An 18,690-nucleotide genomic window follows, 5' to 3' on the forward strand; every position below is an offset into this window, starting at 1 on the left:
AGATTACTTGGATAAAATGGAGTTAAAAGGAATTGTTATAATGTCAACCAAAAAACTTACTTCATGGAGATGAGATGAATTGTATTGATATTTTTCAATTTATGTTCAGTCATTCTTTCATCATATTTTTTTCCAAGTACTTTATGAACATAAACTGACCAATCTTTACTATCTCTGCATGAGGTGGCTGGGGTGTTTGGAGAAAATAACCTGACCATTCTGATTGAAACCACCAATCTATTGTGGTTATCAATCTTGATTGAGTCCACTCTGTTCCCTATCAGTTTTTTTTTTTGTTTGAACTTGTTCTGTTTTTTTCAGCATATATTCCAGATTTTACTGTTCTCTTCAAGCTCTTTCCCTGGACTATAAGACCCTCCTTCTCAGGATATCACCTTTTTCTCAATTTCCTATCTCTACCCCTTTAAAATGAGCAATATGCACACTCAGGCTCTCCTTAAGACTTAGTGGGTAGGGTGGTACTTCTTCCTGTTTAAGGTTTAGTCTTTCTGCCTGGGCACTTGGCCCCATTTTCTCTCTTCTCCTTAGGATATTGCTTTAATCAATTATTCTTTAACAAGCTTACATGGCCGCTTTACAATTATAAATTTTTTAGTCTTCTTAACAGTCCGGTGAGGAGGCACTAGTGTCATCACTAATATCCCGTTAAAAATCTCTTTTAACTACTTTTCCCTCTTGCTAATTAATGTTTTCTTCCTCATAAGTACTTCTCTAAAGAGTATCTTATTCTTCTTTCTCTGCTTCTTCACCTCCTGTTCACTCCATAACCTTTTGCATTCTGGCTTCTGTCCCACACTTTATAAATTGACCTAGTAATTGATACCACTGACATCAACTGCTACCTCCAGAAAGATACTTTAAGTCTTCATTTTTGTGACCCACTCTGTAGTATTTGACATCATTCATAATTTTTCTTTGAAACTCATCCGTGGCTTCATTTTCTGTTGGTTTTCCTTTTCTTGCTTTTTTTTTTTTAACCTCTTATAATATCTTCTTTGCTTTTTTCCTTTGCCTGCTCCCTAAAATATCACTGTCTCTCAAGACTCTGTCTTTGACTCCTTCTCCTCTCCCTCTGTGTTTTCTCAAATAGTCTCATCCACTCTCTTAGTTTATTACCTGAATACTGATGACTCCCCAGTGTCTCAGGCTCAGACCTCTCTGCTGAGGTCCAGACCCATATACCCAACTTGACACTGGGCATTTTCACTTGGATGAATGCTCTCTGTACACATATGCCTAGTACTGAACTTCCCAACTTCTGTCTCAAATCTCTTTTTCCTCCTATATTCTCTACTTTGGTTGGAAGCATCAGCATTTGCCCAAGCCAACATTCTGTAGTCTTTCTAGATCTCATTCTCCTCCTGTCACACACCACTCACCATGCTCTGTCAGTTCTGAGTGCTTCTTAAACTTACTACTTCTGCTCTGCCCTATCCCACTGGCCCTAATCATCTCTCATATATTCCTACAATGGTCTTCCTGCCTCTGGTCTTATTCTTATCAAATTCATCCTTTAGTCCAGAGTAATATTTCTCCCAGCGAAGTATTCAGTGCTTATCATAATTAGTTCCTGCCTAATTCTTCAGACTCATCTCCAACTATTAGTTTCCTCGCACATTACAGTCCAGTCATACTGAGTCATTTCTGCTCTCTCAAACATACCGTGTTGCTTTATGCTTCTCTGTCACTGCCTGGAACATCCCTCCTTTCTTCTCTGACTAGCATCATTTATAAGTTTTTTAGACTCGTTTATTTGATAAGGCCTTCATTAATTTCGATAGAAATGATTGTATAATGGAGTCTAAATCACTCTATTCCCTTGACTACTTTGGTACCATATACCTATTTCTATTTTTCTACCATTGAATAACATATTAAAGCAATTATTGGTTAGCTTGCTTGCTTTTCCTGTAAAGCTGTGTGTTCCTGAAAGTAAGGGACTGTGTTTTATTCATCTTTGTATTCTTAAGAACAAAGCTCAATAATTGTTTGTTAAATTGAATACTTGGTTTTTGTTTTCAAATTTTTTGGAAAACAAAACCAAATATTGAAAGTGTGTGGGGTTTTCTTTTTTTTTTAATATTTGAATTTTATTTTATTTATTTTTCTATACAACAGGTTATTATTAGTCATCAATTTTATACACATCAGTGTATACATGTCAATTCCAATCGCCCAATTCATCACACCACAATCCCCCCCCCCTAACCGGGGCTTTCCCCCCTTGGTGTCCATATGTTTTCTCTCTACATCTGTCTCTCAACTTCTGCCCTGAAAAATGGTACAGATGAACCGGTTTTCTACGTTCCCATACATGCGTTAATATACAATATTTGTTTTTCTCTTTCTGGCTTACTTCACTCTGTATGATGGTCTCTAGATCCATCCACGTCTCAACACATGACCCAATTTCGTTCCTTTTTATGGCTGAGTAATATTCCATTGTATATATGTACCACAACTTCTTTATCCATTTGTCTGTCGATGGGCATTTAGGCTGCTTCCATGACCTGGCTATTGTAAATAGTGCTGCAATGAACATTGGGGTGCATGTGTCTTTTTGAATTATGATTTTCTCTGGGTATATGCCCAGTAGTGGGATTGCTGGGTCATATGGTAGTTCTATTTTTAGTTTCTTAAGGAGCCTCCATACTGTTCTCCATAGTGGCTGTATCCATTTACATTCCCACCAACAGCGCAAGAGGGTTCCCTTTTCTCCACACCCTCTCCAGCATTTGTTGTTTGTAGATTTTCTGATGATGCCCATTCTAACTGGTGTGAGGTGATCCCTCATTGTAGTTTTGATTTGCATTTCTCTAATAATTAGTGATGTTGAGCAGCTTTTCATGTGCTTCTTGGCCATCTGTATGTCTTCTTTGGAGAACTGTCTATTTAGGTCTTCTGACCATTTTTGGATTGCATTGTTTGTTTCTTTAATATTGAGCTGCATGAGCTGTTTATATATTTTGGAGATTAATCCTTTGTCCATTGATTTGTTTGCAAATATTTTCTCCCATCCTGAGGGTTGTCTTTTCTTGTTTATGGGTTCCTTTGCCATGCAAAAGCTTTGAAGTTTCATTAGGTCCTATTTGTTTATTCTCGTTTTTATTTCCATTACTCTAGGAGGTGGATCAAAAAAGATCTTGCTGTGATTTATGTCAAAGAGTGTTCTTGCTATGTTTTCCTCTAAGACTTTTATAGTGTCTGCTCTTACATTTAGGTCTTGAATCCATTTTGATTTTATTTTTGTGTATGGTGTTAGGGAGTGTTCTAATTTCATTCTTTTACATGTAGCTGTCCAGTTTTCCCAGCACCACTTATTGAAGAGACTGTCTTTTCTCCATTGTATATCCTTGCCTCCTTTGTCATAGATTAGTTGACCATAGGTGCGTGAGTTTACCTCTGAGCTTTCTATCTTGTTCCATTGATCTATGTTTCTGTTTTTGTGTCAGGACCATATTGTCTTGATTACTGTAGCTTTGTAGTATAGTCTGAAGTCAGGGAGTCTGATTCCTGCAGCTCCGTTTTTTTCTCTCAATACTTCTTTGGCTATTTGAGGTCTTTTGTGTCTCAATACAAATTTTAAGATTGTTCTAGTTCTGTAAAAAATGCCATTGGTAATTTCATAGGGATTGCATTGAATCTGTAGATTGCTTTGGGTAGTAGAGTCATTTTCACAATGTTGATTCTTCCAATCCAAGAACATGGTATATCTCTCCATCTGTTGGTATCATCTTTAATTTCTTTCATCAGTGTCTTATAGTTTTCTGCATACAGGTCTTTTGTCTCCCTAGGTAGGTTTATTCCTAGGTATTTTATTCTTTTTGTTGCAGTGGCAAATAGGAGTGTTTCCTTAATTTCTCTTTCAGATTTTTCATCATTAGTGTATAGGAATGCGAGAGATTTCTGTGCATTAATTTTGTATCCTGCTGCTTTACCAAATTCATTGATTAGCTCTTGTAGTTTTCTGGTGGCATTTTTAGGATTCTCTATGTATAGTATCATGTCATCTGCAAACAGTGACAGTTTTACTTCTTCTTTTCCAATTTGTATTCCTTTTATTTCTTTTTCTTCTCTGATTGCCGTGGCTAGGACTTCCAAAACTATGTTGAATAATAGTGGTGAGAGTGGACATCCTTGTCTTGTACCTGATCTTAGAGGAAATGCTTTCAGTTTTTCACCATTGAGAATGATATTTGCTGTGGGTTTGTCATATATGGCCTTTATTATGTTGAGGTAGGTTCCCTCTATGCCCACTTTCTGGGGAGTTTTTTATCATAAATGGGTGTTGAATTTTGTCAAAAGCTTTTTCTGCATCTATTGAGATGATCATATGGTTTTTATTCTTCAATTTGTTAATATGATGTATCACATTGATTGATTTGTGTATATTGAAGAATCCTCATATCCCTGGGATAAATCCCACTTGATCATGGTGTATGATCCTTTTAATGTGCTGTTGGATTCTGTTTGCTAGTATTTTGTTGAGGATTTTTGCATGTATATTCATCAGTGCTATTGGTCTATAATTTTCTTTTTTTTTTTTTGTATCTCTGTCTGGTTTTGGTATCAGGTTGATGGTGGCCTCATAGAATGAGTTTGGAAGTGTTCCTTCCTCTGCAATTTTTTGGAATAGTTTGTGAAGGATGGGTGTTAGCTCTTCTCTAAATGTTTGATAGAATTCACCTGTGAAGCCATCTGGTCCTGGACTTCTGTTTGTTGGAAGATGTTTAATCACAGTTTCCATTCCATTACTTGTGATTGGTCTGTTCATATTTTCTATTCCTGGTTCAGTCTTGGAAGGTTATACCTTTCTAAGAATTTGTCCATTTCTTCTAGGTTGTCCATTTTATTGGCATAGGGTTGCTTGCATTAGTCTCTTAGGATGCTTTGTATTTCTGCAGTGTCTGTTATAACTTCTCCTTTTTCATTTCTAATTTTATTGATTTGAATCCTCTCCCTCTTTTTCTTGAGGAGTCTGGCTAAAGGTTATCAATTTTGTTTCTCTTCTCAAAGAACCAGCTTTTACTTTTATTGATCTTTGCTATTGTTTTCTTTGTTTCTGTTTCATTTTTTTCTGCTCTGATCTTTATGATTTCTTTCCTTCTGCTAACTTTGGGTTTTGTTTGCTGTTCTTTCTCTAGTTCCTTTAGGTGTAAGGTTAGATTGTTTATTTGAGATTTTTCTTGTTTCTTGAGGTAGGCTTGTATAGCTATAAACTTCACTCTTAGAACTGCTTTTGCTGCATCCCATAGGTTTTGGATCGTCGTGTTTTCATTGTCATTTGTCTCTAGGTATTATTTGATTTCCTCTTTGATTTTTTCAGTGATCTCTTGGTTATTTAGTAATGTATTGTTTAGCCTCCATGTGTTTGTGTTTTTTACGTTTTTTCCCATGTAGTTCATTTCTAATCTCATAGCGTTGTGGTCAGAAAAGATGCTTGATATGATTTCAATTTTCTTAAATTTACTGAGGCTTGATTTGTGCCCCAAGATGTGATCTATCCTGGAGAATGTTCCATGCACACCTGAGAAGAAAGTGTAATCTGCCGTTTTCAGATAGCATGTCCTATAAATATCAATTAAATCTATCTGGTCTATTGTGTAATTTAAAGCTTCTGTTTCCTTATTTATTTTCATTTTGGATGATCTGTCCATTGGTGTACGTGAGGTACTAAAGTCCCCCACTATTATTGTGTTACTGTCGATTTCCTCTTTTATAGCTGTTAGTAGTTGCCTTATGTATCGAGGTGCTCCTATGTTGGGTGCATATATATTTATAATTGTTGTATCTTCTTCTTGGATTGATCCCTTGATCATTGTGTAGTGTCCTTCCTTGTCTCTTGTAACATTCTTTATTTTAAAGTCTGTTTTATCAGATATGAGTATTGCTATTCCAACTTTCTTTTGATTTCCATTTGCATGGAATATCTTTTTCCATCCCCTCACTTTCAGTCTGTCTGTGTCCCTAGGACTGAAGTGGTTCTCTTGTAGGCCGCATGTATATGGGTCTTGTTTTTGTATCCATTCAGCAAGCCTGTGTCCTTTGGATGGAGCATTTAATCCATTCACGTTTAAGGTAATTATCGATATGTATGTTCCTATGACCATTTTCTTAATTGTTTTGGGTTTGTTTTTGTAGTTCCTTTTCTTCTCTTGTGTTTCCCACTTAGAGAAGTTCCTTTAGCATTTGCTATATAGCTGGTTTGGTGGTGCTAAATTCTCTTAGCTTTTGTGTGTCTCTAAAGCTTTTGATTTCTCCATCGAATCTGAATGAGATCCTTGCTGGGTAGAGTAATCTTGGTTTTAGGTTCTTCCCTTTCATCACTTTAAGTATATCATGCCACTCCCTTCTGGCTTGTAGAGTTTCTGCTGAGAAATCAGCTGTTAACCTTATGGGAGTTCCCTTGTATGTTATTTGTCATTTTTCCCTTGCTGCTTTCAATAATTTTTCTTTTTCTTTAATTTTTGCCAATTTGAGTATTATGTGTCTTGTTGTGTTTCTACTTGGGTTTATCCTATGTGGGACTTGCTGTAGTTCCTGGACTTGGGTGGCTGTTTCCTTTCCCACGTTAGGGAAGTTTTCGACTATAATCTCTTCAAATATTTTCTCGGGTCCTTTCTCTCTCTCTTCTCCTTCTGGGACCCCTATAATGCAAATGTTGTTGCATTTAATGTTGTCCCACAGGTCTCTTAGGCTGTCTTCATTTCTTTTCATTCTCTTTTCTTTATTCCGTTCCACAACAGTGAATTCCACCATTCTGTCTTCCAGATCACTTACCCGTTCTTCTGCCTCAGTTATTCTGGTATTGATTTCTTCTAGTGTAGTTTTCATTTCAGTTATTGTATTGTTCATCTCTGTTTGTTTCTTCTTTAATTCTTCTAGGTCTTTGTGAAACATTTCTTGTATCTTCTCGATCTTTGCCTCCATTCTTTTTCCAAGGTCCTGGGTCATCTTCACTATCATTATTCTGAATTCTTTTTCGGGAAGGTTTCCTATCTCCACTTCATTTAGTTGTTTTTCTGTGGTTTTATCTTGTTCCTTCATACGGTATATAGCCCTCTGCCTTTTCATCTTGTCTGTCTTTCTGTGAATGTGGCTTTTGATCCACAGACTGCAGGATCGTAGTTCTTCTTGCTTCTGCTGTCTGCCCTCTGGTGGATGAGGCTATATAAGTGGCTTGTGTAGGTTTCGTGATGGGAGGGACTGGTGGTGGGTAGAGCTGACTGTTGCTCTGGTGGGCAGAGCTCAGTAAAACTTTAATCTGCTTGAATGCTGATGGGTGGGGCTGGGTTCCCTCCCTGTTGGTTGTTTGGCCTGAGGCAACCCAACACTGGAACCTATGGTGGCTCTTTGGTGGGGCTAATGACTGACTGTGGGAGGGCTCACACCAAGGAGTCCTTCCCAGAACTTCTGCTGCCAGTGTCCTTGTCCCCACGGTGAGCCACAGCCACCCCCCCGCCTCTGCAGGAGACCCTCCAACACAAGCAGGTAGGTCTGGTTCAGTCTCCCTTGAGGTCACTGCTCCTTCCCCTGGGTCCCAGTGCGCTCACCACTTTGTGTGTGCACTCCAAGAGTGGAGTCTCTGTTTCCCCCAGTCGTGTCGAAATCCTGTAGTCAAATCCCAGTAGCCTTCAAAGTCTGTAAGTCTAGGAATTCCTCCTCTCGCTGCTGGACCCCCTGGTTGGGAAGCCTGACGTGGGGCTCAGAACCTTCATTCCAGTGGGTCGACTTTTGTGGTATAAGTGTTCTCCAGTCTGTGAGTCACCCATCCAGCAGTTATGGGATTTGATTTTACTGTGATTGCGCCCCTCCTGCAGTCTTACTGTGGCTTCTCCTTTGTCTTTGGATGTGGGGTATCCTTTTTGGTGAGTTCCAGTGTCTTCCTGTCGATGATTGTCCAGCAGCTAGTTGTGATTCTCGTGTTCTCCCAAGAGGGAGTGAGAGCACGTCATTCTACTCCGCCATCTTGGTTCAGGTTGTTTTTCCAGATTCTTGTATGTGAATTCGTGGTTGGTAGTGATGTTTTTAATCATAGTCTGTTGTTTTCTAAATAATAGATAATTAATTAAATTCACTCCAGCCTCATATCCTTTTTAATATTGAGTTTCAGTAGCAAATCACTTTCCTTTGTGTTTTACATTCATTTGTTTATCCCACATTTATTCCACCAGGCAGTGAAGTAGTTCAGACTCAATTCCAGTAGTTAGTAGTTTCTTTTTATATAAACATTGCCTACTCTTAGAGGAGGAAAAAACAAAACAAAAAAATTAGGAAGAATATCTTCAATAAAAATACTTATGAAACCTATGTTGACAGTTCTTAGGTTGATATTTTCTGTGTATATTTTTGCTCTGCATAAATGCATTTCGTAATCCCATTTATGTGTGGGTATATATATGAATGTTAATCTTTTGTATATATTGTGGGACCTAAGAAAAATGGAAGTATATCCAAATAAATGTTTGTCCAGTGTTAATCATTTCAGTTGAAAACCCGAGTTTTTAAAATGATAGCACGACTTTATGTCTTCAGATTGAACTAAGAGAACGAGAGATAGAACGACTGTCGGTTGCATTGGATGGGGGTCGCTCCCCTGATATCCTTTCTCTGGAGACTAAAAATAAAGCCAACGAAAAGCTTATTGCTCATTTAAATATTCAGGTAATGAGTTTTATAATTATTTCACTGAGCATATGAAATCATAAGTGTTTATAATGGTCTGTGGGTTTGTGAAAGTGACAGCGTTGTTTTCTTGGCTATTATTTACGGTGGAAAAAATTTGATGGAGTCAAAGTATCCAAAATTGGGTACAGCTATTGAAAACTCATGTTTTTTAAGAATATTTAATGAGGTAGGAATATATACACCATAATGATAAATATTTAAAAGAAGAGAATAAACCATAGGTAAAATGTAACCTTCAATTTGCTTTAAAAAAAAATGTGTGTGTGTATAGAATTGCTGACTAATAAGAACCTGCTGTATAAAAAAATAAAAAAAACACTAGGTGAACACACACACACCAAAAAAATGTGTGTATGCATTCAGAAAGAGAAAACACTAGAAGAGAATACACCAAAGTACACTAGCAATGTTTATCTTTGTGTGATGTGATAGTCTTCTTTATGATTTTCTCCATTTTCAAAATTTTTATGACAGTATTTCTTTTATAATATATAAAAGATGGTTTTTTAAAATAAATATAAAAATTAAACATATAGTTTTCACTTACCTATGTAGTGGTTTCCCTTGTCATGCATTTGACCTAAGAGTGAAAGAACAAGAGACTTCTATGAAGCATGACAAATGACCTTTAGGAATTTATTTATTTGTTTTTTAATTGAAGTATAGTTGAGTTACAATGTGTGTTAGTTTCTGGTATACATCAAAGTGATTCAGTTATATATATTATTCTTTTTCATATTCTTTTCCATTATGTTTTATTACATAATATTGAATATAGTTCCCTGTGCTATACAGTAGGACCTTGTTCTTTGTTTTATATATGGTAGTTTGTATCTGCTAATTCCAAACTCCTGATTTATCCATCCTCCATCCCCTTACCCCTTTGGTAACCATAAGTTTGTTTTCTATGTCTATGAGTCTGTTTCTGTTTAGTAAATAAGTACATTTGTATTATTATTTTTTATTCCACATATAAGTGGTATCATATGGTATTTGTCTTTCTCTTTCTCACTTACTTCATTTAGTATGATAATCTCTAGGCCCATCCATGTGTCTGTAAATAGCATTATTTCATTCTTTTTTATGGCTAGGTAAGATTCTGTTGTGTGTGTGTATATATTTACACACCACAACTTCTTTATCCATTCTTCTGATGGACATTTAGGTTGTTTCCATGACCTTCAGAAATTTAAATGTCACTGCTGCCTAGACTGCAACCAGAATAGAGTAAGCCCCAAATATCAGCAGTAACTCTTGAGCAGTGCTGTTCAATAGAAATAGGATATGAGCCACATATGTAATTTAAAACTTCCTAGTAGCCTGATTAAAAAAGTAAAAAGAAAACAGATGAGATTAATTTTAATAATGTATCTACCTAAATATATCCAAAATATTACCATTTCAACATGTAATCAATGTTGTCAAATATCGTTGCAGCGTTTTACTTTTTTTTGTACTAAGTCTTTGGGATCCTGTTTGTATTTTACATTTATAGCACATCTCTGTTTGGACTAGCCACATTTTAAGTGCTCAGTAGCCATGTGTGGATGCTAGTGGCTACTATATTGGACAGCACTCTAGACTAATATTATCATCGTAGTGATAATCTTGTCATATTTTTAAAACTCTGCATTGGGAAAAAGTTCACACAAATTTCTTACTTATCCTTTCCGTCCATGCTTGAAAATTGAAGACAGTGGATATATATTTTTCCTAAACCACACATTGTCAGTTTTGCAAATAGAAACAGTATAAGTTTGCAAATGTAAAAGAGCTGGGGTTTTAACTTTTGGGTTTTTTTTAAATATAGTATTTTGAAATATTTTGGAAGTTCAGTATTTTAATAATTTTCCAATTTATATACCTTATGAATTACAAATTCAATTTAGGTTGACTTTCTTCAGCAAGCTAATAAAGACCTGGAAAAGCATATACAAGAGCTTATGGAAACCAAGGAAACAGTAACTACTGAAGTTGTTAATTTAAGTAACAAAAATGAAAAACTCTGCCAGGAATTAACTGAAATAGACCAGTTAGCACAGCAGTTGGAAAGACATAAAGAAGAAGTGCTCGAGACTGCCGACAAAGAACTTGAGGAAGCAAAGGTGTGTCTAGGTTGTGGAGGTGCTCATTAATTCTCCTAGAGTATGGTGAGCTTGAGACCTTTTGATGTCCTATTCAGGCCTTTTGGTTTGTTTTGTAATTCACGTTTTTCTAAGGTGTTGTTTACATCCCCTAAATTCTTGCCCTTTTTCTAGTTGTTTGTCTTTCTGAAGCACATCTCTTCCTAGGACAGCTCTCCAGACTCTATCCTCTTTTTCTACAAGATTTTCATCTCTGTCCTTTTATCTCTGCATTGTGAGCAGGCTTCTGAAGTTTGTCCTCTAGGTCATTTTGTGCTCATGAACCTTTAAAGGTATTTTTTAAAACTGTGTATGTCCTTGCACATTTTTAAGTTGATAGCTAACATTTTTCATCTTCAGGTTTAAATAGATGCAAAGGATGTAATTTCTAATCAATTGTAAGTATTGATCTTTTAAAACTGTCATATCATTCTTTTAAATATAGCCAGTATAATCCAAATGACCCTTCTTGAAATCCTCACAAAATTTTATCCTATTTTAACATATTTTATGCTTGAATATCTTTTTATAATAACTCATATCAAATGTCTCTGCAGTTAAAAAAATACATGAATTGAAATTTTTTATTTTAAAAAATGTCCTGCGACTGTAAGGTTCAGAGTGTTAGTATTTAGTATTTTCCTCTAAATAGTGTTATCATTATAATTATTAGTAATCAGTGGATCAAAGTGACAACTGTAGTACAAATGTTGATAAATACTTATTAAATTAAAAAGTAAAATTTTATTGGAAATACATTTCTTAGTAAGATATAATGGGAGAAAATAGTGTCTTAATCAAAGGCTTCGGCCAGCTCCAACGTCTCAGGTTATCTTTTTGTCTGGTGCTTCGGAAGTTTTTTATAAGTAGAGATAGAATTACATTAGATGCATGCCCTTCTTTTGAAAAGTGGGGAAAAGGCAGTTTTGGAAGGGGAAGTGGGAAAGAAGAACTCACATGATACCTAGAGCACAAGCAGGTTCTCAGGTAGATAATTTTTAAGAAGGACTGTATGTGCAAATTTAAGAATCCAGGGCTTTCCTGGCGCAGTGGTGGAGAATCTGCCTGCCAATGCAGGGGACACGGGTTCGAGCCCTGGTCTGGGAAGATCCCACATGCCACGGAGCAGCTAGGCCCGTGAGCCACAACTACTGAGCCTGCGTGTCTGGAGCCTGTGCTCCGCAACAAGAGAGGCCGCGACAGTAAGAGGCCCGCGCACCGCGACGAAGAGTAGCCCCCGCTCGCCGCAACTAGAGAAAGCCCTCGCACAGAAACGAAGACCCAACACACCCCAAAATAAATAAATAAATAAATTTATAAAAAAAAAAAAAAAGAATCCAGATATTGATTCCTTGAAACTATATATACATATATATAATATATATTGTAAATAATATATTATTTGTGTGTGTGTGTGTGTATATATATATATGATAGTTTTACATAATACTTGGATAGTCTTTATGTTATCCCAGGAATGAGTATAACCTAGTTTGAAGATCACTACTTTACATCAGTTGAATAATATGAGTTAATTTTATAGTGTCACCTCCACTAATTAGGGGAATAGAAGGAAACTACCTCAACATAATAAAGGCCATATTATGAAAAGCCCGCAGCTAACATCATACCCAGTGACAAAAGACTGAAAACTTTTCCTCTAAGGTTAGGAGCAAGGGAAGGATGCCCATTCTTACTACTTCTATTCAACATAGTACTGGCAGTCCTAACCAGAGGAATTAGGCAAGAAAAAGAAATAAAAGGCATCCAATTAAAAGAAAGAAGTAAGATTATGTTTCCAGATGAGATGATCTTATGTGTAGAAAACACTAAAGATTCCATTAAAAAGAAAAAAAAAAAAAAACAGAACTAATAAATTCAGCAAACTTGCAGGATACAAAATCATTGCATAAAAACCTGGTGCATTTCTATATGCTAGTAATTAAAATACAAAAAGGAAATTAAGAAAATAATCCCATTTACAATAGCATCAAAAAAGAATAAAGTACTTAGGGATAAACTTAATCAAGGAGGCAAAAGACTTGTACCCTGACAGCTGTAAAACACTGCTGAAAGAAATTAAGACAGAAATAAATGGAAAGATATCCTGTGTTCATGGATTGGAAGACTGTATACTGCTCGAATGTCCATACTACCCAAAACAATGTGCAGATTCAGTGTAATACCTCTCCAAATCCCAATGGCATTTTTTACAGAAATAGGAAAAAAATCCTAAAATTCATGTGGAATCTTAAGGGACCCAGAATAGTCAAGACAGCCTTGAAAATGAAGAACATAATTATTGCGGTTTTAATTTTGCTTTTGTGGCTTTAGTTTCATTGCAACACTCCTATATCTCATTCCTCTCCTTTTCCACTTCCTTTTGCATATTCTGTGCTGTGCATACAACATATTGAACACAGCTTCATGTGTCCAATTGGCAGTAATCAAGAATGACACCTTGGCTCAATAGAAGATTCCTATTAGGTTATAATTTTTTTTTTTTTTTTGCGGTACGCGGGCCTCTCACTGTTGTGGCCTCTCCCGTTGCGGAGCACAGGCTCCGGACGCGCAGGCTCAGCGGCCATGGCTCACGGGCCCAGCCGCTCCGTGGCACGTGGGATCTTCCCGGACCGGGGCACGATCCCGTGTCCCCTGCATCGGCAGGCGGACTCTCAACCACTGCGCCACCAGGGAAGCCCCTAGGTTATAATATTTTAATCTTGGCATTCAGCACTCTCAGTTGCAGTGTAGAGGATCCAGGTTGGTAGTAGCAGGTGGTGAGAAAGCAAACAAGATAGGAAAGTCAGGAAATGACAGGGCCACAAGATGAATCCTAAAAATCAAGGATCAAGAAAAGTCCTACAAGTATACAGATAGAAAAAGATTTTCAAGTAGCCCTCTCGTTTCATATGTTACAGATAGGTCCCTGTAAGCATTCAGGATACCAAGAAATTAGAGAAACCTAAACTTTGCCTCCTCCTCATTGAAACTGAGGCTTAGGGCTGGCTAATGCCTCAGGTCTCACTGGTGAGAGGGAACATGAACTGCTCGGAAAATGGCTTGGTCTCATTTGCACTGTGACTTAGTGATAAGTATTCTTGACTTTTAGGTATTTACCTAATAGGCTTTTTATTCCTAGAAAGAGATTAAAAAAAAGCTATCTGAAATGCAGAATCTTGAAGAAACAATGGGAAAACTTCAACTGGTAAGTAGGTGTTATATTGCAGGGGTCCCCAACCCTCGGGTCGTGGACTGGTACCGGTCTGTGGCCTGTTAGGAACCGGGCCGCACAGCAGGAGGTGAGCGGCGGATGAGCAGAACTTCATCTGCTGCTCCCCATCACGTGCATTACCGCCTGAGCCATCCCCACCCCCATCCGTGGAAAAATGGTCTTCCACGAAACCAGTCCCTGGTGCCAAAAAGGTTGGGGACTGCTGTTATATTGAATTGCCAGCATTTTCATCAAGAAAATTTTTATGTTTTATTATACTTTTTTTTAACTAAGATACAATTAACCTATCATGATATTCACTCTTTTAAGTGAACAATTCAGCGGTTTTGGTATAGGCACAAAGGAGTGCAACCATAGTTTGTCCAAATTATGGAAGACATTCTAAACCATGGCAGGATGTTTGGATTTTATCCTAGTGGACAGTAGAAAGCCATCTAAAGTGTAAGCAGAGTAAGACAAAGGCATCAGAGTTTCCAATGAATGAACTGGTTTCTTAGAAAATGTGGGAAAGTAATTTAAGGTATTAAAATGATCTTCATCTCTCGGGGGTCTCATTGCTACTCTGCTCCCACAGTTTTGTATCCACTCCCTGAGGGGCTGTCTGGTCAGTCTTTAACTTGCCATTGGCCAGGCTGGCGTGGGCAAAAGAGTGAGGAGGAAGATAGGAGGTGCAGTGGTTTTTTTCATTACTATGTAATTCCAGAACATTTTTTCACTCCAGGAAAAAGCTTCATATCCATTAGCAGTCACCCCTCATTTTCCTCTGCTCAGCCTCTGGCGACCACTGGTCTGCTTTCTGTTTCTGTAGATTTGCCTATTCTGGATATTCTGTATAAATAGAATTATATAATATGTGACCTTTTGTGTTTGGCTTTCACTTAGCACAATGTTTTCAAGGTTCAAGCATGTCATAGCATGTATCGTTACTCCTTTTTATGGCTAAGTAATATTCCATTGTATGTATATATTTAGTTTCATTTATATTTTTATAATTCTTTTATATCATATATAATAGGTAGCAAGTTACACTCAAATTTGGAAAACCTGTTAGGAATTTTATATTCTTTAAATGACTTCATGACTTGTCAGTTTACTAATATTTAAACTAAAAATTGATAGTTACTTTGTAAAATTTTGTTGACTTTTATTAAAAGCACTCAGTCGTCTTTTAATAATTTTGTTTGGCATTACAAACCGTTTTACTAGTCATATTGTTTGTTCTGGTGGTCTTCAAATGAGAAAACTAATAATTATCCCAGCATAAACCTAGATATAGCATATAGTCTTAGAGTCTAGAACTGGCAGAAAGAATGTCTTACAGGTAGAAATTTCTAGGTGGTCATCCAAAAGATTGTTAAGAATTTTTTTAATAGCCTGTTAAATTGGATGAGTTTCCACTAATAATGAAAAGACTAATACTAATTTCCAAGTTTTCTCATTACTTATACTCTTTTTACAGTCAAGCTGTAATGTTCTGGTGGCAGTCATAAGGCAAATTAAAAAACAAAGCCATTTGTGATATGCTGGCACATAGTAGGTGTTCAAATACTTGTTGATTTTTATATGCTCACTATAAACAGTGCATCACAATGGCTTCCTGTTTTACTCAACTGCAGGTATTCAGTTCAGCTCAATATTGAATAATTGAATTAGCTAAACCTGCTAAATGTTGTCTACTCTTGAGTTTCGTAGATATTTTTAAATTCTCCAGTGAGGTCAATAAATGTAAAGTAGATGTTTTGATGTTTTCACTACAGTGTAAGCTCTGTGAGGACAGGGATTTTTGTTGTTTGTTCAGTGCTGTTTTTATGCACGCTGTATACAGTTATATGTGATTCATAATGCTTATCTCAGAACTCTGACCAAATTTTAGTATTGTTGCCTGACAGCAAGATGTTGCTGTACTTTCTGACCTTCTTATTTTTTCCATTGGCACTACATTTTTTGTTTTTTTAAGGTAAATACTAATGATATCATTAGCTAACACTTATTAAGTACTTGCCATGTGCCGGACATTGTACAGAGTGCTTCACATTCACAGAGTCATCCATTTATAGATGAATCCTCAGTGTCCAGGTACTGGTCTTATCCTCATTGTGCAGATGAGGCTGAGAGAGAAACCTTTGTACTTATGTATACCTATGGTAGTCTTAGAGCACTGTCTTAACTTCTGCTTTCCTTTAAACATAAAAAACTTTAAAATTTTTTATTGCACAAGTACATATTCATTTTTTAAAAAGACAGTATGCTAACAAATTAAAAGAAACAAATTAAAAGAAAATAAAATCCGATAGTTCTACTACTTTAGAAAGGAGCACTGTTGAATTTGGGTTTTATTGTTGCTTTTAGCCATAATTGATAATTAACTTTCATTGAAACCATATATATTTGACTGACTAAAAGTGTGTATGTGACTTACTCTTAAATAAATGTGCTTACAAATACTGTTTTAAGTGCTATATTTATAAAGTTGCTAGAAATCTTAATTATAGTGTTAAAATTTTCAGGAATTAAACTTATGTCATAAAGAAAAGGAGAGGCTGAGTGATGAACTCCTTATAAAATCAGACCTGGAAACTGTTGTTCATCAGCTTGAACAAGAAAAGCAAAGACTTAACAAAAAAATTGAAAGTTTCGCAGTTACAGGTAAAATATGAAATGTTGGTAACTTAAAAAATGATTGTGATGTCTTCTTAATGTATTATTTTTAGTAGTAGATGATCTTTCATTCATTCATTCAATAAATATTTGTTGAGTGCTTGCTGTGTATCAGAAACCAGAGTAGGCACTGAGATACAGTAGAAAACCTCTCTGCCTCAGGGACCTTACAGGGGCCTTTTACATTCTGACTAGTTGGTACAGGGAACCCCGTTTGAATATTTTTCAATGTACATATATCCTTCTTTGAGGCATGCAGTAATAGAATTAATTACGATTACGCGGAAGACCATTCTGAAATAGTGGAAAATTGAAGTATAGAATCTTTTTAAGTAAATGCAGTTTTATCACCTTAAAGTACACACACACACACACACACACACACACACTTGAAATAGGCTTTCTGCCAGGTACCCCATCCTAAATGAGTTGATTTAAGGAACTTGTAAGAATTCATTCATTTGTTCATTCATTCATTTGACAAGTGTTTATGAACCGGTTTTGGTGCCAGGGTACATAATGGTAAACAAGATACACAAAGGCCCCTGCTCTTGTGGTGGCTTTAATCTAGTTAGGGAGACAAACTAGTAGCACATAAGTGAAGAAGTTAGTTTTAGGTGGTAAGAATTTTCAAATACAATGGGAGGGTATGCTAGAGATCAACTGATCCAAGGGCTTAGTGACAGGACACCAACCATATGAAGATCTGGGGCAATTTTCCAGGCAGAGGGGATGGCAAGTGTGGAAGCCTGGTGCCATCAAACTCCATGTAGTGAAAGAAAGCCAGTGTGCTATTTTAAGAAGAAGCTATATCCTAGGCTCTTCAGCATTCATGTGGATAATCTGTCTAACCTTCTCTACTTACCAGCTGTATGACCTGAGCATGTTCCTTAGCATTGCTTCAGTTTCCATATCTGTGTGGTTAATGGTGGCACCTAATCCAGAAGGTTGTTGTGAGGATTAAATGGGTTAATATATTATTAAAGTGCTTAGACCTACATATAAAACTTTGCAATTTACTTCCTTTCATGCTAGCTCTATCCTGCCATTTCAGTGTAATTTTTCAGATACCTGAAACTCCCTCGTTCCTTTGTGTTTTGAATATATCCCCCTGCACAAAACCTAGCCATGGATCAACCAAAGTACTCACACATGAGCAGCTAAGCAGTCCTTGCGTGTGCACCCGACAGTATCAACGGCACTGTAACTTGTATGGTCCCAAACCACAGCACCCACCCCTCAGTGATGTGTGGAAATCTTACTCTATACTTCTTACTGCTTAGTTGCCCAGTCTCTGCAGGGAACATTTTCAAGTGTTTTTCATTCTCAGTAAACCCATTCTAAGAGGATGATCTTAACCTTTGGTTTCCCCTAAGAAAATGGAAGCCGTCAGGGAGGCATTCTGTCGGTTTCCTGTCCCCAGATCTTGAACCTGTCCATCTTTATCTTCCCTCCTGTTACTTGTACCTCTTAAGAAAGGCCACTGCCTCCATCTGTTCTCTAGATCCCATTCTCTCTAATTTTATAACGCTTTCATATTAATTATCTTCTTTCCTAACTTTAGCCTTTGTACTGTTTTTTTCCCATTAGTGTTCAAACATGCTTACCCTTCTCCCATTCTAAAAGCAAAAATTGTACCCATTCCTATCCAGCCACTCTTTCCTTCTCATCATAGCTTTAACACCTTAAAAAGTCATCTGTACTTTTCTGCTTGATCACCAACTACCCTTTATCACCTCAGTCCACTCCAGTTGGCTCTGTCCTCACGTCACCAATAAAACAGCTCTTGTTAAGGTCACCACTCACCTCCATTATGCTAAATGCAGTGGACACTTTTCCATTCATCAGTTTATTTGACTTAGCATTTAACACATTTGCCTGTTCCTTCCACTCTCATACTTTCTTACCTCTCTGGTCACTCCTCAGAATGAATTTCCCTATTCATCCTCCAGATTGCATTGCATG

General features: G+C 36.8%; 1 protein-coding gene across 9 annotated transcripts in view; it reads left to right on the forward strand.

The window, feature by feature from the left end:
* The window catches only part of CEP135 (centrosomal protein 135), a 79,525-nt gene that overhangs the window by 13,315 nt on the left and 47,520 nt on the right, over positions 1 to 18,690 (forward strand). For 7 of the 9 annotated variants that reach the window (XM_019928146.3, XM_073805294.1, XM_019928143.3 and 4 more), the window contains 4 exons: positions 8,557 to 8,685; positions 10,599 to 10,814; positions 13,975 to 14,040; positions 16,575 to 16,713. In XM_019928146.3, the coding sequence (XP_019783705.1) occupies positions 8,557 to 8,685; positions 10,599 to 10,814; positions 13,975 to 14,040; positions 16,575 to 16,713 (550 nt within the window). The remainder of the gene's footprint in view (positions 1 to 8,556; positions 8,686 to 10,598; positions 10,815 to 13,974; positions 14,041 to 16,574; positions 16,714 to 18,690) is intronic. The other 2 variants (XM_019928142.3, XM_019928141.3) reach the window with 2 other exon arrangements.

Source organism: Tursiops truncatus, chromosome 5, assembly GCF_011762595.2.
Source record: "Tursiops truncatus isolate mTurTru1 chromosome 5, mTurTru1.mat.Y, whole genome shotgun sequence".
In the NCBI taxonomy this organism is placed as follows: Eukaryota; Metazoa; Chordata; class Mammalia; order Artiodactyla; family Delphinidae; genus Tursiops; species Tursiops truncatus.